The sequence below is a fragment of the Molossus molossus genome, unplaced genomic scaffold (assembly GCF_014108415.1).
Source record: "Molossus molossus isolate mMolMol1 unplaced genomic scaffold, mMolMol1.p scaffold_m16_p_15, whole genome shotgun sequence".
Lineage (NCBI taxonomy): Eukaryota > Metazoa > Chordata > Mammalia > Chiroptera > Molossidae > Molossus > Molossus molossus.
Window position 1 is genome coordinate 11,538,212 of NW_023425350.1, and position 22,429 is coordinate 11,560,640.

Here is a 22,429-nt window from a genome sequence, read left to right on the forward strand (position 1 = left end):
TTCTGTCTAACAGAACTCCCCTCACTCTAGTCTCATTTTATTTCTAGTTTTAAACTTCTGGAAGGAAAAAAATCCAACAATAATTCCTTGATTGAATTCATCCACCATCTGAGATTATTCTCTTAACACTTTCTGATACAAGAATAAACCCATACATTTTAAATGTGCTTACCAATGCAGAAAGGTTCCAACACATTCTGAACCAAAAATTCACCCCGCAGGTTCATCCTCTGAAGGATCATTCTCACAAACCAGGACTTGACTGTCTCCGGACATGGTTTAAGCAGTAAGTAGCTAGAAGCATAGAGAGCATATCGAAGCCAGCACAACAACGGAGTGGCGATCCTGCCGTTCGGTGACTCGGACATTCGCTCAATTGTTGGGAAGAGCAGAATGGAGCGAATTATCTGCAAAAGAAAGCATGTGTTATGAGAAGTTTCTTAAGGGATAACCTATTGCTTTATTGTTTCTTCTACATAGTATCGACAAATGACTGGATTTTGGGAATATGACTAAAGATCTGTTCAGACTAAGAATCAGCATCCACTGCCGTCTCCGCCCACAGTCAATCTGGGTAGGATATAAGGATGTCCCATGAATTGTTGGGGTTAATTTTCAAGGCGAAGAGGAAATCAAGATCCTACGTAACTTCTTGACTATGACAGCAATTCATAATCTCTTTGAAGATTTGATGAAAGTAGAAATTAATATACCATTTTAGTAGTTAACAACTTGATTCACTAAATGATATCATAAGAAAGTAGAGCCACATAAAAACTCTATTTCTAGCCTTGGTTGGTTTGGCTCAGCAGTTAGAGCATTGGCCTGTGGACCAATGAGTTGTGGGTTCGATTCTGGTCAAGGGCACGTAACTAGGTTCCAGTTCGTCCCTGGCCCTCGTTGGGGTCATGCAGGAGGCAACCAGTTGATGTGTTTCTCTCACATCAATGTTTCTCTCTCTCTCCCTCTCTCCCTCTCTCCCTCCCTCCCTCCCTCTCTCCCTCCCTCCCTCTCTCCCTCTCTCTCCCTCCCTCCCTCCCATTCCATCTGAAGATAAATGGAAAAAAATCTTCAGGTAAGGATTAAAAAGCAAAACAAAAACAACAACTCTATTTCTAGTCAGTATTTCTTTTATTGATTATATTTGGAGATTTTGAAAAGCTCCTCTATTCCTTAATCTTACTAGCCAAAGATAATCTTTATATTTCTTACAACTGATTCAACCTGAATAAAGTGCAAACCAGGGACAAGTGAAGCTAGAAATCTCTACCTACATGGGAAAGTGTTTAAAGACAAAATATCATTTCAACTCAATTCCTCAGAATATCAGGAAATGTATTTTAATAATACTTCAGAAGAAAAGAGAGCATCACAAAACATTTTAAACTTACCATTATTTACCATATTAATATTAAAATTAATACATAAAAATAATTTCTATGGGGCATTAGAAGTCAAATCAGTTAAGCACAATCTATCAATAACAGAGTAACAAAGATAAAGCACCAATGTTAACAGACTGTAGAGCAGGAAATGAGAATGAACGCAATGGTTTTGCTTTTTTTTTTTTTTAAATAAAAAACCTTTTAAATTGTTAAGTATCACAAAGTATACAAAATTTAAATGTGACATTTAACAAATAATCTGTAAAATGAATAGCTATGTGGGTCAAGAAACAAAACACAGCCAGCATGGCATCTTCCAATCACAACACCTCCTCCACTCACATGTCAGGTAACCTTTATCCTGACTTCCTTACTTTGCTTTATATCAATACTTATCCCTTAATATTATAATCACTTCCTTGTTTTGCTTTACATTAATACTTTCATCCTGTCACGGAATGAACTGTATCTCCCCCAAATATAGATGGTGAAGCCCTAACTTTCAATGTGACTGTATCTAGAGACAGGTAATTAAGGTTAAATAAAATCGTCAGGGTGGGGCTGATAGGATTAGTTGTCTTTATAAGGAGAGATCCTGGAGAGCTGGCTCTCTCTTCGCACACACACAGAGGTCTGGTGGTCTGGTGAACACACACAGGGAGTGGGGGCCACCTACAAGCCAGGAAGAAGTCCTGCCAGAAACTAGCCATGCTGGCTTGCTGATTTTAGACTTCAGACTCCAGGGAAAATCAATGTCTGTTGTTTAAGCAATATAGTCGATGGTTTTGTTACGGCAGTTCCAGCAGACTAATATATATCCCTTATACTATAGCCAATTTTTGTCTGTTAATGAACTTCATATAAATGAAGGCATGCAGTATGTTTTCATGTTTTACTCCCTTGACTCAATATTGTCTATAAGATTCATCCATGTTGATATACATAGCAATAGATTATCTTAGCTATATAGTTTTCCATTGTATGAACATACCTCAACTTATTTTACTGATAGATCTTTGAGTTTTTTCAATCCAGAGATACTATAAACATACTGCTATGAACATTTTTATACACAGCTCTTGGTACATATGTATATGTATTTCTATTGACTAATCAGCTCGAAGTAGAAATGTTGGGTCGTATGGTATCCATATGTTCAGCTTTACTACATAATTCCAAATAGTTTTCCAAATTATGTAGTTGTACCAATTTACCCCCTAACAACAGACATGAGAGTTCATATTGTTACATATCTTCACCACATCTGGTACTGGAAAACTTAGTAATTTTGACTAACCTGGTGTATATTGGTATTCCACTGTGGCTTTACTGTGTGTTTCTGATGACTAATTAGGTTGAATAGCTTTTACTGGACATTTTCTATACCCTCTTAAGTGCTTCTTCAAGTCTCTTGCACATTTTTCTATCTGGCTGCCTGTCTTTTTTCTTACTGATTTGTAGGTGTTGTTTTTATTCCACATACCAGTCCTTCCTTTAACTTGTGGCAGTCCTTGGCTTTCCTGTTCAACTCTTATTATTCTTATTTTTTTCATAATAGAGATAAGTTCTTAAGTTTGATGCAGTTGAGTTTAACAGTTTTTTTTTCTTTTATAGTTACTGTTCTTTGTGCCTGATTCAAGAAATTCTTCTTTATCCTCAAATCATGAAGATACTATACTTTCATTCAAAATGTTTTAGGAATTAGATAATGTTACCTCTTATCTGTTCGACAGTGTGGGCTTAACTTCAGTGTGAGTCTGTTCCTGTGATTTCAGGTATCAGTCAGTTGCCTTTTCCCTTACGTATTACAGTCCTTCTGGATGAGCTGAGTGCACCTTCCCGTCGGGACCTGAGAGTAAAGGTGGGTTTTTGTGGACTCGGTCTCTTTTCCTCTTTGACATTCCTTTTTCATACTAACCTGTTGGATGGCACTGCCTAGATGTTCAAGTTGATCAGGCAGCACCTGTAATTCTGCCTGCATCTCTCTTATTACCAGAGAAAAGGGATTTGAGGGTGAAAACTGTGGAGGACTCTTGTCTTTCTAGCCACATCCTCTTGTTTCCCCTTGGTTATATCTGTCAGCTAAATGCTCAGCCATTTCCGGTAGACCCTTCCTCTGCTCTCAACAAGGACTGATATTTTAGCTGTTTCTTTTTTAGGGTCACAATCATTCGACCTCTAGTAGATCTCCTCCTCTGTTACATAAGTAAGAATGTACTGTTGTTCCCTGAATACTTCGACGGCTTCGATGGGGAATAAAAGACATTATTTGGGAGCAGGGAGTCACAACCTTTTCAGATTACTTTAAAATGCTGGATCGGCAACAACAGATTGCAAAGTGCTCGTAATATGCTTTTCAAATGAATGCAGAGTCTCAGCCTGAATGCAGGAGTCTGCCACCTTGGCATCTTCTCAAGTACAAAGCAGAGATGCTGAATGGACTATGCTTAATAAAGGCCTTATGAGGCATTCATGGGTATTTGTAATAAGATCACTTCCACTGTCATTTGCTCCAGAATAGCAGGGATGACCCAGAATCCTCTAATCAGAGCCGGCTGCCTATATTGCAATGGGCTTATACAAAGGTCATATACAGTTGACCCCGTTCAGTAAAAAATTCACATGTAACTACTGACTCCTCCAAAACTCAGTCATCCTTTGGTATCTGCAGGAGACTGATTCCAGAATCCCTGTGGATGCCAAAATCTGCAGATGTTCACATCCCTATGAAAAATGGTGTAGAACAATGTATACAGTCAGCTCTCTGCATCCAAGGTTTCCCAACTATGGATCAAAAATACTGTTTTTGATCTACGGTTAGTTGAAATCTCAAATGCAAAATGCGGAGTTCACTAATCATTAGCTGTTCCTCCTGTTTTTGCAAATACAATCAAGCTAGTGGGTGTCTGGAGCTCACACAGAAAGTGAATTTTCATCACAGTGTTTAACGTTAGCAGTTTAATTCAGGGCGCTGGCATTCCGCTTGGACACCAAGCAGCATGCTTTAAGAATCTGAGCGGTGGAAATGATGAAAAAACTTAGCATCTGGAGTGCTGCCCCAACTAAGCATTAATTCTACACCTTCAACTTCAGAATGCTTCCACTGTCGTTTGTGTAGTTCAAATATCGTGAGTCCTTTTATTCCTGTAAGTGCTATTGGACTCAACAGAACTTGAGAGATTTCAAATAGGGGTGGATTCATGACAAGCAGGGTTTCTCACTGCCCTGCCGAGGCCTCCCAGCTGGAGAGCTAAGGAGCCACCTTTCCTGCCCCACAGGAAGAGTTCTACCGCAAGGCTGATGGCAGGTTTCTTGACAGCAGCGGCAGTGGCAGCAAAAAAAAAAAGAAAAAAAAGACGGAGAAACTGACTTCTCAGCCAAGCTCAGGCCCACCTGGATCTATATGCCACAGTAAGGTAGCCAGGTGGGTCACAGTCCAGTCACTGCAGGCTCAATGACACCTCTAAAAGCTCTATGGCCTAGTCTTGCACATTTAGGTTCATAATCTACCTGAAGCACACTGTGTGTGTGGTATGAAATATGGGTCTCATTTAACTTTTTCCATAGGGAGACAACTGTCCCAGCACTGCGAAGTGCCGTGCTGCCCTTCCCTGCTTCTCTGCAGTGGTCTTCTGTTGTAAATCCCGCGTGTATGTGAATGTTCCGGGCTCTCGAATCTGTTCTACTGGTCTACCTGTCTACTTCTGTGCCAAGACCACAGGTCTTATTTACCAAAGCTTTATAAGAGACTTTGATATTTGGTAGAGTAAATTAAACCCCATCTTGTTCTTCAGAAATGCCTTGGGGCCCAGCTGGTGTGGCTCAGCAGTTGAGCTTATGCACCAAGAGGTCGCCAGTTTGATTCCCAGTCAGGGCACATGCCTGGGTGGTGAGCTTAATTCCTAGTGGGGGGCGTTAATTCCCAGTGCAGGAGGCAGCCGATCCATGTTGACGTTTTTCCCTCTCTCCCTCTCCTGCTGAAGTCAATAAAAATATATTTGAAAAAATGCCTTGAGTATTTTGGCTCTCTGCATTTCCATAAACATTTTGCAATTGGCTATTCCAGTTCCACAAACATCTTTTTGAGATTCTGATTGGGATTGGACTAAATTTATAAATTAATTTGAGGAGAATATCTTTACAATATTGAGTTTCCCAACTCATGAACATGGCATAGTTCTCCTTTTATTATAAATCTGTACTGTCTCTAAAAATGTTTTATACATTTTACAGGTAGTCATTTTGTACAACTTTTGTCAGCTAACTAGAAACTTATTATTTTTATGCTTTTGTAAATAGAATATTTAAAAAATATTTTCGGAGTGGTTGTTGCTTATATGACATAAAAGGTATTTGCTTGTAGATTCTGTGTCCAGCAAGCTTACTAAACTTTATTAATTTTAATAACTTGTCTGTAAATTCTTTTGGATTTTCTAAGTACATACTCATATCATCTACAGAGTGTTGTTTCTTCCTTTCAAATCCCTGTATCTTTTAATTATTTTTCTTACCTTATTGAGTTAGCCAAAATCTTAATATAGTGCTCAATAGACAGAATTTTTGCTCCTGAACACAAATAAATTTTTTCAGTATAATCACCAAAAAGCATGAAGTTTGCTGAAGGTTTTCTAGAGATATACTTTGTCAGATTGAAAATTAATGAAAAGTAATTTTAATTAATTACTTTTTAAAATCATAAATGGTTGCTGAATTTTATTAAATATCTTTTCTGCACCTACTGAAATGATTATGTAATTTTTCTCATTTATTTATTAATGTGGTAAACTATCCACTGATTTTCAAACATGAAAGTAACTTCCATTCTTGGGATATACCCAGCTTGGTCATGATCCATCCTTTTTATATGTTACTGTATTTGGTTTTTAATATTTTTGTATAGGGCTTTTGCATGTCGATGCGTGAGCCTGGCTGGTCATTTTCTTATATTATTTTTTTTCCCCAGGTTTGGATATAAAGGTTTTGCTACTTTGAGAAATCTGAGTTGGGAAAGTATGTTCTCCTTTTCATTATCCAGAAGATTCGCTAAAATAATAGAATGATTTATTTTCTAAATAAATAATCTATTTGATAGAACTTACCAGTAAAGCCTGGAGTTTCATTTTTAGAATGTTTTGACTATTGACTGATTCAGTTTCTTTAATGACTTAGGACCGTCCAGGTTTTCTATTTCTTCCTGAATCTGCTTTGATGTTATATTTTTCTAGGAATTTGTCCATTTCATCGAAACTTCCAATTTATTGGCATAAAGTTAATTTATAATATCATGCTATTACACTTCAATTTCTGGACCACCAGTGGTGATGTTACCTCTTGCATTCCTGATATTGACTATAACTACCTGATAGAGTAAACCTTTAATAACTATGAAGGAAATATCTTCATCTATACTAATGCTTTTTCTTTACGACTTATTTTGTTTAATATTAACATAGCTATCAGCATTCTTTTGGTTAGAATTTGCTAGATAGAACTTTCCCTTTTTTTACTTCCTACCTTTATATAACCTTATATTTAGAGGATACAGTTAAGAATTTTTATCTAATCCCACAGTCTTTGCCTTTTAAGTAATATGACTAGTATGTTTACTACATTTTCATTAAATAATTGCTAATATTTTGGAGCTAAAACTGTATAAATCTAAAATCTTATCTTGTGCTTGTTATTTTTTGTATGCTTTTACCCCATTTTATTATTTCTTAATACTTTTTGCTTGAGAAAGATATAAATAAAACATAATTGCCAGTAAATAATAAATAACTGAATAAATGATATAAAAATGAGTAAAACATGCATGCTGATTAGTCATAATAAATGATTACTAATTTAAAAATAATTACATATGACAATTTAAGTAACAAATAATAAGTTAATAATTGAGTAAAACATATAGAATGTTAGTCAGTCTCAAGTCCTAAGTGGGGCAGGGCAGAATGACATAATGAAAGAATACTAGGAGTTACGGGAGGTGGTGGTGCAGCTGTAATTGGGTGCTTGGGAAGGCTTCAGGAAAAGGCTGAGCAAAGGCAGTATGGAATGAGTGGAAGATCTGGAAATAGAGCTTTTCTGAGAGAGAGAAGCGAAGTGCAAAGGCCACATGAAGAACCTACTGGCATGCCTGCGTAGAAGCAGGGGACATGCTGAGCTGCTGTTTCTCAGAGTGCGAAAGGACAGCAGCTCAGGTTGTGATCACAGCAGAAGCAGGGAGAACAGGGGGCATAGCAGGACTTTGGGTTTCGGTCTGAGTAGCCGAGAAGCCTTCGAAGGGGTCTGAAAATAGGAGTGACCATGTCTGACTTCCATTTTAATAAGATTACTCTGTATTATTAATACTGCCCCGGAAGCACTAAACCAATGAAATTAGAGAAAATTAAAAAAGGAGTTACAAATAGGGAAAGCAAAATTACCAATATTTATGGCTTACATTTTAAAAATTCATGTATACAAATAAAAGCTAAATACAAATGTAAAAAGTAACATATAGCACTGATCTAAAGAAAACTTTAAAATCCAAAGGAACATTTCTTTAGTTTTCTCCTGCAAAAGAGATCATTCTTCCCCTAAATTAATTTAGCAATTCAATGAATTCAATCCCAATCAAATTACTAAAAGATGATCCCTAGTTTAAAATTTAAGCTATTATATTAATGTTAATCTGAAAAATGAAATGCACTAATAACCCAGGAATTCTGAAAAAGAAGAAAAAGGAGGGATTAGCTCTCGTAGGTATTATACATATTAGAAGCTACAATAATTAAAACTACATGACAGAAAAGGATCGCAGAGCTCAATGGAACAAAAAAAAAGAGTCTGGAAACTACAAACCTGAATATACACAGGAATTAAATTTATGATAAGTGTCATTGAAGAAAAAAAAAGAGTTGTTCAATAAATGCAGTTGGGAAAACTAGAAGGCAATTATTAGGAATAGTAAGACTGGAGACGAGTGTCCACAGTTAGGAATGGTTACATAAATGACCATGTACCCAGTACAAGAGACACTATGCTACAATGAAACATTAGATTTGCATGTGTGGATAATGAAGATACCCAAATCCTATTTCTTCTTCTAAACCAGTTGGTTGGAATTGCGGATAAACAGGAGTTAGCAATCTTCAAATGAAACATTCTAAGCCTTGGGGCTCTTCTGTTCTTTGGGCTTTTTTATTCCAAAAGTACATAAGTACTTTTGCTTATTTTTAGGTTCCTCAACTATGTCCTATAAGAGACACCAGGAAAATGAGATGTAGTCTCCCCTAACTGGAATTCAACTAATCAATTCTCAATCTCATTTTTTCCTCCAGGCTGCTTTGAACCATATCAGTAAATAACCAACAAACTACTATCAGGGATTTGGTTAAAAAATAATTCCAGGGAATACTGTGAGGTCAGTACATATTATCCCAATTCCTTACATCTGCATTTACAATAGCACTACAGATGACAAGAGAAATTATTCAGACTAGGGCTCTCAGGTACTACAAATTCTTCACTGGAAAATAAAACTAAATTATGTTCTATTGTACTCTGTTTATAAAAGCAGAAAAATATGCCAAAACATATTACAAACATTTTAAATGGGAAAGTTAGAAATAAATGTTTTTGTCCCCCCACCCCCCACCGTGGCCAACTGATAGTTAACCAGAACAATCAACTAAGGAAAATGATCTGTTTTCCAAAAAGTCTGGTAAATTAGCCTTTTATGGTAATTCACTGCTCAATTTAGTTTCAAATTTATTCGCTTCAAAATAAGGCTTCCTTGTGTTTATTAAAATATCCTCAAAGATTTCAGAACATAAATGGTTAATACAGTTACTGTCCTACTAATAAATGGACCATACGGATTCCATACTGGTTATGTAACCCACAGTACATACGGAACTTCAGACTGATCAAATCAGCTGGCAGAAAGAGGAAGCAATCCATTACTTCGTATAAATGATCCATTACGGTGACCCATGTTAAATGAAATTGCATGCAAGGGAAACTCTAAAGATACATGAGCAACTACAGGGTTACATTTGGTTGATCTATATCAATAACAAATTGAGAATTAAAGTGCACTCTGGAATCATGGGAATGTACCAAAACAATAAGGAAGTTCTAATATGTACTCTGAATGCATCATTGCCTCTCAAAAATATAAGAAGACCAAATATTGTTTATCACAACTAATATTTAGTTGACGAGACTGGTTTTCCTCTTTTGTCTTTGGAGAACAAGTTATTACCTGTTGGGTGAAACGTATACTTTTCCTAGATATCACAGTAATAATCTCAGTGAAATTTATAGTCCAAATTTGATAGGATAAGGCATAGCAATAAAAATTTTTTTTATTCATATAGCAACCTATTGGCCAAAAAATCACCGAGGTCAAGAAGTATACCCAATTTTATAACACAGCTGTGCAGAGAAGGTTTCCAAATCTGTGTACATGACAAAACATTTTCTTATGTTACTGTCTCATTAAAGAAAGAACTTCCAGACTGGCCAATTCATTCTACTCTAAGGAAACATTTTCTTATATTTCACATTCTCATCTGAAATCTACCAGAGTCAACTTTTGATAATGAAGCACACCACGTTCTCTTGAATAGTACAGGAAAATAAATATACACACTGGGACTTTTTGTAGAGGACACCTTTTTGGGGACTAGACACAGTACTTTGTTGTTTATTTTTTTTTCCTGAAATTATTATTATTATTATTAATCAGCTTTCAGAAAGGAAATTAGAAAATGATTTAAAGGTAAAGTATATGATGTTCAGGTGTGGTTTGTATGCAATCTGTTTCATAAAATAGGCCTGTAAAAAAAGAACAACAAAGAGTAAAATCTAAAAAATCACCAGTAAACTTTACTATTCAGATCATTTATTACACGTGCATCCATTTTGTCTGGGGCACAGCAATGATGCCTGTGTTTCAAAGCCATGATAAACAGTGCTTCGGCATCTTCAAAAGCACAGCATTGCTGCAACCTTCCCTATGTGGATTAGCTGAGCCCACTTGCTGCAGAACGGCTGGGTTACTCCCCACTGCACAAGTTGGAAACAAGAAAACAAAGCACACAGTTTTTCCTTTTATATGATTGCTAACACTGTGAAGACATATTAGAGAATGTGCACTATAAACTAGACCGTCTTCAAAGAAACAGTTGTTAGTAGTCAAAGCACAGACCTAGAAGTAATCCTAGTTTAGTTTATTTCTTCTCCCCATAAGGACATGTTTTCCTCTTGTTAGGATAAGACTCTTAGCTTATTTAATCATATGAATGCAGTTTATAAACTGTAAATACAATTCTATTTTAATGGTCAAGAGCTTGCTTTTTGAGATCTTATATTCTGTCTGAACAATTTCATCCATGAGTAAGACAGGAAAATGCCCCACAGTAGAGAAGTGCTTAGAATAACAGCAGTAGTGACAGCTTACTATCTTCTAGGAATTACACTAATACGCCTTACACACGTTATCTCATTCAATACACTTAACTTTACCCTTAACCCTAACCCCCACATATAAAAATCCACAGATGCTCAAGTCCCTTATATAGTGTTTTTGCATATAACCTATGTACATCCTCCTATATACATTAAATTATCTCTAGATTACTTATACCTAATACAATGTAAATGCCATGCAAATACTTGTTATACTGTTCTGTTTAGGGATCAACCTCTGGAATATTTTTGATCTGCTGTTGGTTGAATCCATGAATGTGGAACCCACAGATGAAGGCCAACTGTGTATACATTTGCTCTCCCTCCCTTCCTCCTTGTGTGTGTGTATGAGAGGGAGGGAAGGAGGGAGGGAGGGAGAGATAGAGACCCATAGGGTGGGGCAGAGGCGGAGCAAGTGAGGTTAAGTATTAACAATAGAACCTGGGTTAAGTATATATGGTGTCTATGTACTATTCGTATTCTTGCAACTCTTCTGTAGGTTTGAAATTATTTCCAAATAAAAGGTTAAAAAGTAAAGTGCAGTCCACCACTGCCCTCTGTCCCCCAGCCATGGCATTTCTAATTCCTGTCTTGCTTCCACTCTTTTTACCGAGGTGGTATCACCTTTGAACATCTTTCTATATTTGTGACCATCCTTAGCAGCCTGAGCTCTGACAGGGCACAGCTTCTTTTGTGCCTTTAAGTCCATCACAGGTGCTGGATGGGCACAGCCCACAGAGGGCGGACTGAAAGTCCGGCTGCGGGCTCGAGTCCCCAGGGCGCCGGTCTCATCCGACACCTCCAAGTGACCCAGCCCAGCTCAGGGTTGGAAGGTTATGCTGGGTAAAAGCTGGAGAGAGGTTTGTGAGCGGGGCTCACCGGGCCTGGAGAGAGGCAGGGAGAAGGGCGGCCATGGGACACGTGAGAGCCCAAGCACTGGGTACTGACTCCCTCCCATGGGACACGCGAGAGCCCAAGCACTGGGTACTGACTCCCTCCCATGGGACACGCGAGAGCCCAAGCACTGGATCTGACTCCCTCCCATGGGACACGCGAGAGCCCAAGCACTGGATCTGACTCCCTCCCATGGGACACGCGAGAGCCCAAGCACTGGATCTGACTCCCTCCCATGGGACACGCGAGAGCCCAAGCACTGGGTACTGGCTCCCTCCCATGGGACACGCGAGAGCCCAAGCACTGGGTACTGACTCCCTCCCATGGGACACGCGAGAGCCCAAGCACTGGGTACTGACTCCCTCCCATGGGACACGCGAGAGCCCAAGCACTGGGTACTGACTCCCTCATGCGACCCAGCCTCTTGCGCTGCTGCTTTGATGATGCTGCCCTCAGGCAGGAGACACTGAGTTGTTTTTTTTCTTGAGAAACTGAATAACTCCAGAGAAAACACCCTGAGAATGACATCGGGAACACCCCAGCACATCAGGACACCTGCCCACGCACCCTATAGTGAAGCTGACCAGGCTCACTCCCACGTTTCCTGCTCAATATAAAGAGATGACAGGAATGTCAGGCCCTGGAGGAAAGCTTCCATTACAGTAGTCAGATCAACACAAACAAAACATGAAAAAAGGGATCCAGATGACTAGAGACAATGCAAGAGTTCAACAAAACTCCCCAAATCTGCTGTCCTCAAAGTGTGAGCCACGAAATGGTATAAAGGATACCACAAAAAGGGAGCAAAAGTAAGAAATTATCTCAGAAATTATTTGCATGAAGGCTGAAATCCAAAGTTCAATTAGATGAATTGCAAGATGAACTTGGGAAAACACCCCATATTTCTCATCATATACAACTAAAAAAAGAAAAAGAAAAACAAACAGAGATGGACAATGGAAACTAAAATAAATGAAGAGAATCATTTCTGGAGGCTTAACGCATGAAACGAGAAAACAGAGAGAAAAAATACAAGAGAAGTTTTCAGTATGTTAGCATGCCAGTTTCCAGACTAAAAAAAATAAACAGTCCCAAAAATATCATCGTAAAACATAATAATGGGGATCAAGATTTCAAACTGTCCAGAGGAAACACAGGCCACAGAAAGAATGCGAATGGCCGACTTCTCAAGGGCAAAGCTCGAAGGACCTGAAGCGCGGCGACACCGCTGGGAACACGCTGGGAACACCGCTGGGAACGGTGAGGCTGCGGAGTGGGGACAGCAGACTGGCTCACGGCAGAGCAGTCTGCCCGCCAAGAACACCAGAAAAGGCTGGGAAAGTATTTTTTTAAAGAGCCTTTGGAAGCATCAAAGGCAGAGGTGCTTTGAAAGGCCAAAATGCTAGAGAAACGTGGGACTCTGAGAGGTGTGCTGAAATAGCTCTTCTTCGTTCTTGACCAATTTGCGAGAATAGAGAAAAAAGCGAGAAGCTGAACCATTTCTAGAAATGTTCTTTGGCTCAAGTGTTACCATTTGGGTGTTTGTGCCCATTAAAAAGGAAGCCCCCTAGGCTCTCAGTGGGACCTACTGAAGGGCTATCCCCTAGAAACAGCAATGAACTGGAAACAGACCAGTCCTCACAGAGGTAGCTCTGATTTCGCCCAGTTCCTGGTGGCCTTCAAGTCACTGGTCTTTACTATAACTGCTGGTCAAAAGCAAAAGTAAGTCCTTCCTGGAGGAAAATAGGAGCCTATTACCTTAACAATTGTTTTGTATATAATGATAGGCATTCAATAAAAAAACAACAACAAAAAACAAAAAACCTAACAAACCATGATGGCCAATTTTCTGTGTCAATTTGACAAGCCATGAGGTAGCCAGACATTGGTCAAACATTCTGAGGTGCCTGCAAGGGTGTTTTGGATGAGACTAACCTCTGAATCAAGAGGCCGTGTAGAGCAGAGTGCCCTCCCCAGTGTCAGGGCTCATCCAATCAGTTGAAGGCCTGCACACAACAGGAAGGCCACATCAGAGAGAATTCCCTCTGCAGACTGCCTCTGATCTGGAACACTGTTCCTGCCTGTGGACTCAGACCGAAACATCAGCTCTTCCTGGGCCTGCAGCTCACCTGCTTTCGGACCAGAACTTACACCGCCAGTGCTTGGGGTCTCTAGTTTTCTGACTAGAGCTTGGCACCCGTCAGCTTCCATAAGTGTCAGCCACTTCCTTCTAGATCATTCTTTTCTGTATATGTACACACATCCTGTTGGTTCTGTTTCTCTGGAGAACCCCGACTAATACAATCACTTACTGAGGGACAAAGCATCATGTCCAGAAACAAAGAAGGAAAAACACAGAAAAGAAATGCAACTCCCTGAGACTCAGACAGATACTAGAATGATCAGACACAATCTTTATTTATTTTTATTTCAAACAAGTCATCTCTGAATTTTTATATTTTAGAGATAAAAGTAATTATACTCTTAAAAAACTACTGACAGTACAAAGGAGAATAAAGTCAGACATAAATTTAAAATAACTGTGATTAATATAATCAAATTAAGTGACAAGATGTAGAATTTCAGAAACTGCTAACTATAAAAATAACAAAATGAAAATTCTATAAGCAAAAAATGAGTAACTGAAATTGAGAATGTAACAGACGGGTTTAAAAGCAGTTCGGACATAGCTGACATGAGAATGTGTGAACTAGAAAATAGGTCAGAAGAAAATCTACATTGAAGCAGGGAGAGAAAAAAAGAGTTGTTGTAAGTTATACCTCAATTTAAGAAACAAAACCTTGAAAATCTAATAGGAAAATCTAAATCTAATCAATGCCTACAATAGAAGTGGAATATGTAAGAATTATGAGAAAAGGGGCTACAAAGGAAGGATCGTAAAAATGGGAAGAACTGGGAAAGAGTTCATGTAGAAGTTTGCTTTTGAGATCACGGATTTTAAAGATGGACAGAGACATCTGTTCGGTGGTGGTAGAAAAAAGCAGAAAGTGGACAACAAGAAGTAAGAATACTGAGGTATGTCTAGGGCAGGCACAGGGACTGTGACCGAAGGAGACACTGAGTCTGGCTCCCTCAGAGGATCTTGAGAATTCCCTGGCACCGAGAAATCGGAATCTGTCCCTAAGTTTTTATGAAATCAACATTCATATAATATTACTGAAGCCCTCAGAGCCTTTCTCCTCTGCAATGGGGCACAAGGAACTCCTAGTGTGTGTGAGGGTGGGAGGTTATGAGAGAGGAAAAGGCACAATCTCCATCACCCGACTTGGTTTACTTACTACAGAAGCTCCCATAACTATACTGGTGAGGAGATAAGATTGTTGAGATGGAGCTTCTGAACTTGTCGACAGACTTCACTGGCCTGTACTCCCTCTGGTCTTTGTGGGGCTGATACTGGGAAGTGATTTACTGTCCAGTTTCCCAGGGACAAGCTGCCAGAAATGATGCTGGCTTCAGTCTTGATCCATTCTTCAATACACCTCTCTGATACCTGATAATCTGGTTCCCCCCAACCAAACCCAATCAGTCTGAACTGGCTTGGAGTGCAAGATCTCAAAGCGACCACATTTTATTATTGTGAAGCATCTTTCATTTAGTGCCTGCGAGGCTTTTTCCACTTCAGGGAATTTTTTTGTGGCCTACATTGCATATTGTTCACAGATTTTCCACCCAAGCAAGAAAGGAGGGTTAAACAGCCTCATACACACTAGGTAACCATATTAGAGAGCCTTTCCTGTCCTTAAAGATCACATTCATGGCCTTGGCCAGTTTGGCTCAGCCGTTAGAGCATCGGCCTGTGGACCGAAGGGTCGGGGGTTTGATTTCCCGTCAAGGGCACACACCTGGGTTGCAGGTGTGAACCTCGGCCCTGGTGGGGGTCGTACAGGGGCGGGAAATCGATGTGTCTCTCTCTCCTCTCCTCCCACTCTATTTAAAAAGCAATAAAAAAATATCCTCATGTGATAAAAAAAAAAAAAAAATCACATTTATAGTTCTCATCTCTACTAACTGATAGACCTAAAAAGAATCTTCTCACTGGAATAAACAACAGCCACCAAATAACAATTTCACAGAATGTTTTCACCTGTTTCCACTCTCTTCCATGTTATCTCTCCTCTGCTATGCTCTGTTCATGAGACTCTGTGAACACCTAGTTCACTCGCATAACAGGTAGCAAGGTACAAGCTATGTTTTCCAGACCTGTATCCATCCTGCTGCTAGGGTATTCAAAAAGACAACACTTCTGCCTCACCATGGGCCACCTACTCACACCCCAGAGCCTCTTAAAGTCCTCACCACTCTGAACCCCACGCTCTGATGAGATGTGAATGTGCCTGTATTTTGAATAAGGTCTGCTTTGGTCCAGTGGCGAGATGAATGATGATGTTAATCCCAACCTCTGATTTTGTTACCACACTCACGTAACAATCAGAAGGCGTGCCTACCAACAACCCACATTACTTTGGGAGGGGGGCAGGATCTAATACATCACCTGGTGATTATCTGTTCAGACTGTCTACAGAAATATACATACACAACACTGAACTTTTAAATACTGTAATAGTGACAGTTCATTTTGATAACTGTTGAGGGACATTCATTAAACATTAGTAAGTACGACTACACTTAATAAACAGACATTAAGTACTACCATACACTAATTTATTAAGTACTATCTCACACATTGTGCTGCCTACATATTTTCTGATAGATTTTATTAGATAGTTCTTCAGTGAATCACCTTTTCATGTTCTCTGCACCTTAATCAAAGAAGCTGTTCTAGTAAGTTCATGTTAGACTAGTGGCTAAGAATATGGACTCTGGAGTTAAACACACATGGGTTCAAATCCTAGCACAAACACCTGACTAGCTGTCTAACCCTGAGCAGGTTACTTTTGTACTTTCTAGGTCACAGTTTCCTAACATACTGTGGGAATAGTAACAGCCCCCTCAGAGTTGTTGAAAGGATTAAATAAGGTCCATAAATTTTAATTATAGTAATATAATAAGTAATAATCATAGGAAATCAGCTAATAATTTAATTTTCAATTACTTTAAGTATCTATAAGAGAATTAGGTATCTTAAATAAGATTTTAAAATATACTTTATTGATTTTTTAGAGAGAGAGAAAGGGAGAGAGAGAGAGAAACATCAATGCGAGACAGAAACATTAATCAGCTGCCTTCTGCATGCCCCCTACTGGGGATTGATCAAACCCACAACCCGGGCATGTGCCCTGACCGGGAATCGAATCAGGACCTCTCAGTCCATGGGAAGATGCTCAATTCACTAAGTCACACTGGTTGGTCTTAAAATAAATTTTTAATTTTAATAAATAACAGTACAAAAGCAGCTTAAATTTTCACCCCTTTCTTATTAAATAAAAACAATACTGAGGGGGATGCTGCATTATTTTCTCTGGTCTAAACATGGAAACCCAAGGGACAGGTTTTAAAATGACCTATATAAAATCATGAAAGCTCACACCACGTTCTTCTATAACAAATACCATTCTCTACACAATTTCACATTCTGTTTTAAGAAGCTACTTGTTGAGTTATAAAAGCAATCTGTGTTACATTTAGTATGTTAAGTTTCTCTGAATACTACACCAAATCTTCAAAGGCACATTTACTTTTTGAAATTTTACAAATACATTAACTTTTATAATCAGAAAGAAAACCCTTTAATTTAAAGAAAGATCTTACAAACCAACTGTAAAAAGACACACTGGAGACAAGGCATCTATATGGGCCACACCAGATGATGTCAAAGCACTGCCATCGATCTTGTCAGCTGTGATAACGGCATGCTGGTTATGTGAGAAAAGGCTCATTTTATTTATTTATTTTAATTTTTTTTCTTTATTGATTTGAGAGAGAGAGAGAGAGAGGAAGAGAGAGGGAGAGAGAGAGATAGAAACATTGATGAGAGAGAACATCGACTGGCCGCCTCCTGCATGCCCCACGCTGGGGATTTGGCCCACAACCTGGGCACGTGCCCAGAGACCTCTTAGTGCATGGGTTTATGCTCAACCACTGAGCCAGATGCATATGAAGTATTTAAGCATGAAATATTGTTACCTGAAAGTCTTCAAGAAAAAAATGAGGTGACGACAAAAAAATATTAGAAGCTATATTAATCTGGATAATGGGTATACAATTATTGTTATTTTTTTGTTTGAAATTTTTCTTAATAAAAATATTAAACGGTTAATTAAAAAAGGTGTCTTTTTCCTTTCCATCTTAGCTTAGATAGATGTGTTTATGCTTCACCAGGATGGGCTGAGACTGAATACACCTTTAAATGGCTTCAACATCTCTCCTAGGCTCCGCCTGGGTTCCCCATCCTCACGTCAATCCAGGGTACCAGCCATTAGTTAAAGGCTCACGTACAAAAGAATGATCACTTCCATCATGAGAAGAAATTCTCAAAATCTGTTACAATGCCACACACACCACTACGTCGGTGCCTCACGACACACTGGCTAGACAGCGTGTCCGCTGGAATGCTGGAGGCCGCCGCAAGACGAAGCTGAGAGCTTGCGCACAAAGCCCGGCTTACACGGGCTTCTGCCGACACACCTCTGCTATCTTGCCACTTAGATCTGGGAACTTAAGACTTCAAAGAAATGAAAATGAAATATATGGTCCCATTCAGGTTTCACCGTGATAACACAAAGATATGAGAGAATACATCTTTGTAGTGCTGTTTCCCTGAACAAGCGGGTATCGGCACCTTTGTTTGAGGGGTCGCTGTGCTTGGGGAGAAGGTCGAAGGCAGAAAGAGCTAGAAAACATGAAATATGGAAGAAAAAACAAAAAACCCGCCTATAGAGGACTTGATTGGTATCCTCCTCCTTCCAAGGGATGATACAAGACAGAACTGGCTCGTTCTGGAAGGATCAGGACAGACTGAACTGTCCGTTGATCTCAATACGTCCCATGTTCCGAGCTTCAGGAGAGCCCAGGCTGGTGGGTCTCAAACCTGAGCATCCACCAGAGTCGCCAGCAGCACTTTAAGACACTGACCGGTGTTCCCAGCCGCCGGAGTGGAGCCCGATAATTTACATTGCTAACAAGTTCCCGAGGGACCCGAGGCTGCTCCGAGTGCCATGGCTGGGACAGCTGCAGGAGTGCCGGGTGTCATCGACTTCAGTCCACTCACTGCCACTCCCGGGCCAGCACGGTTTTCTCTGGCTGGCGGCCACGTCACTTCACTGGCCCTACCTGTCCCTTTAAACACATCTTACAAACTCCCAATATACTGCACCTCTGAGAGGAGGGGAATTTTCCATATCTGACAGTATCATGGATACACAAATATTAAAATGGTTTGATGTTTAAATCTGAAAAGTGTTCAGAAATTCTCAGATGAAATGCATTAGATAAAGTACTAAGTATTAACATGCATGAAGAATGTTCTATTATAAACCCCTGTTTTCACTTTCTTGCAGCTTTCCAAAAAATTAGCCCTTTGTGGTGAAATTTTCCATGCTTGGTTTCAGCCCAAAGGTGATTTTTATTTTTTTTGCAAACTTTGAGAAAAATATATTAAATCGTTTTCTGAGTTATGAAAAGATGAAAAAAGCCCACACAATTTTTCCACTTTGAATGCAATTTCAGGATTTTGAAAAGCATGTAGATAACTAAAAATGGCTGAAGTTGAAAAGTTGAAACTTTCCATGTGTCCAGTTTTCAGCAAGGCAGTCTCCTGGGTGGTTCGGAGAAGATAATGTGTGCACACTCCTAAACATAACTACATATTTAAATAAATTCATAAGTGATTGAAGAGCATTTTATCACACTCAGTACAAACTGTCCTCAGAGCAGGGGGTTTATTGTTTTCTGAAATAGAGAGCCTTTTCACAAACCAGAGTGTGTAGTTAGCTGTTGACTGCCTAACCCCGGTGGTTTTCACACACCAGGGGTCACCGACGGGCCACGTGGACACGACTGGAACTACTATGCGCTGTCTTGCAGAAGAATCCAGTTCCCTTCACACTCTAGCTCCCTTTCAGCCCCAACTCAACTCTAGGGTTCTGAGCACTGTCCACTGAGTTCAAGTTCTGCCCTCGGCCCACGCCTCAACACCAACTCCCTTTATCTTCTCCGCTCCAGCTCGCTCATGTTTGCATCCCTCCCAATTCTCTCTGATATCTCCCAAAAGCATTCCCCTGCTTCCCACTAAATCCCCTACCCCACCTCATGTATTTGAAGAGCTCAACTATTAAAGAAACAGCAGCAGAAATACTACGTTTAGGTCAAATAGGTTTTGATGGTTTGTCAAGGTAACTTATTCTAGCCCTCTATAATCATCACCTTCCTAACTACGACTCCACCTAAAGGCAGAGAATGGGAGGTCAGGAAACAGAACAGAGCCCCAGTTCTGCCATTTACGCTAAGTGGCCCATGGGCTAGACACACACCTCCTTGCAACTTCAGTCTCCTTTTCTGTGAAACGGGAAAAATTAGGTTGTTAAATGACCTTGTTACATGTTAACATATTTTATAAATTTCAAATGAATGTTGGGTATAACTCTTAGTAATGACAACACATCAAATTTAAAAACTACTTGAGGTCTCTAGACTCAAAAGAAAAACCAAGTATAAGGCATAAAAAACACTTTGGCAAGGATGCAGTCAAAGATTAAGAAAAATTCAATTTTCAATAGTAAAGATCAGAACAGAAATAAATAACATAGAGACCAAAAAAACAATTCAAAGGATCAATGAAACAAAGAGCTGGTTTTACGAAAAGATAAACAAGATAGATGGACCCTTAGCTAGACTCACCAAGAAACAAAGAGAGAGAACCCAAATACACAAAATCAGAAATGAAAGAGGAGAAGTAACAACCAACACCACGGAAATACAAAAGATCGTTAACAACTACTATGAACAACTATATGGCAACAAATTCGACAATCTCAGCGAAATGGACAAATTTCTAGAAACACACAGTCTCCCAATACTATTCCCGGAAGAGATAGAAAACTTGAACAGACCAATAACAACTAAGGAAATTGAAGAGGTAATCAAGACTCTCCCAGCAAACAAAAGCCCAGGCCCAGATGGTTTCACGGGGGAGTTTTACCGAACATTCAAAAAAGAACTAACACCTATTCTCCTCAAACTATTTCAAAAAATTCAAGAAGAAGGAAGACTTCCAACCACATTCTATGAGGCCAGCATAATTCTAATTCCAAAACCAGAAAAAGACACTACGAAGAAAGAAAACTACAGGCCAATATCCCTGGTGAACATAGACGCCAAAATCCTGAACAAAATACTAGCAAATCGGATCCAGAAATACATCAAAAAAATTATTCACCACGACCAAGTGGGATTCATTCAAGGGATGCAAGGCTGGTACAATATTCGCAAATCAATAAACGTGATACACCACATAAACAAAATGAAGAATAAAAACCACATGATCATATCAATAGATGCTGAAAAAGCATTCGACAAAATCCAGCATCCATTTCTGATAAAAACACTCAGCAATGTAGGAATAGAGGGATCATATCTCAACTTAATAAAGGCCATATATGAAAGACCTACAGCCAACATCATACTCAATGGACAGAAACTAAAAACATTTCCATTAAGAACAGGAACAAGACAGGGATGTCCACTTTCGCCACTCTTATTTAACATTGTACTGGAAGTCTTAGCCACAGCAATCAGACATGAAGAAAAAATAAAAGGGATCCAAATTGGAAAGGAGGAAGTGAAACTGGCATTATATATGCAGATGACATGATATTGTACATAGAAAACCCTAAAGACTCCATCAAAAATCTATTAGACTTAATAAATGAATTTGGCAAAGTAGCAGGATACAAATTTAACGTCAAGAAATCGACGGCATTCTTGTACATCAATGATGAACTCACAGAAAGAGAAACTGAAAAAACAATCCCATTTACCATCGCTCCAAAAAAATTACGATACCTAGGAATAAACTTAACCAAAGAAGTAAAGGACCTATTTGCAGAAAACTACAGGTCATTGAAAAAAGAAATAGAGGAAGATATAAAGAAGTGGAAGCACATACCCTGTTCATGGATTGGAAGAATTAACATAATTAAAATGTCCATACTACCCAAAGCAATCTATAGATTCAATGCAATCCCCATCAAAATACCAACGACATATTTCATAGAACTAGAACAAATACTTCAAAAGTTCATATGGAACCAAAAAAGACCCCGAATAGCCACAGCAATCTTGAAAAAGAAGAACAAAGTTGGAGGGATCACAATACCAGATATCAGGTTATACTACAAAGCGACTGTAACCAAAACAGCCTGGTACTGGCACAAGAACAGGCATATAGACCAGTGGAACAGAACTGAAAACCCAGAAATGGACCCAAGGCAATACGCTCAATTAATATTTGACAAAGGTGGCAAGAGCATACAGTGGAGTAAAGACAGCCTCTTTAATAAATGGTGTTGGGAAAATTGGACAGCTACATGCAAAAAAATGAAACTAGACCATCAACTTACACCATACACAAAAATAAACTCAAAATGGATAAAAGACTTAAATGTGACCCGTGAATCCATAAAAATTCTAGAAGAAAATGTAGGCAACAAAATTTCGGACATCATACGGAGCAGAATTTTCACTGATACATCACCTAAGGCAACAGAAATAAAGGA

General features: G+C 39.1%; 1 protein-coding gene across 2 annotated transcripts in view; it reads right to left on the minus strand.

Moving 5' to 3' along the window:
- LDAH (lipid droplet associated hydrolase) overlaps positions 1-22,429 on the minus strand; it is a 98,928-nt gene that overhangs the window by 25,549 nt on the left and 50,950 nt on the right. For both annotated transcript variants that reach the window (XM_036263511.1, XM_036263512.1), the window contains exon 5: positions 173-407. In XM_036263511.1, coding sequence (XP_036119404.1) covers positions 173-407 — 235 coding nt within the window. The remainder of the gene's footprint in view (positions 1-172; positions 408-22,429) is intronic.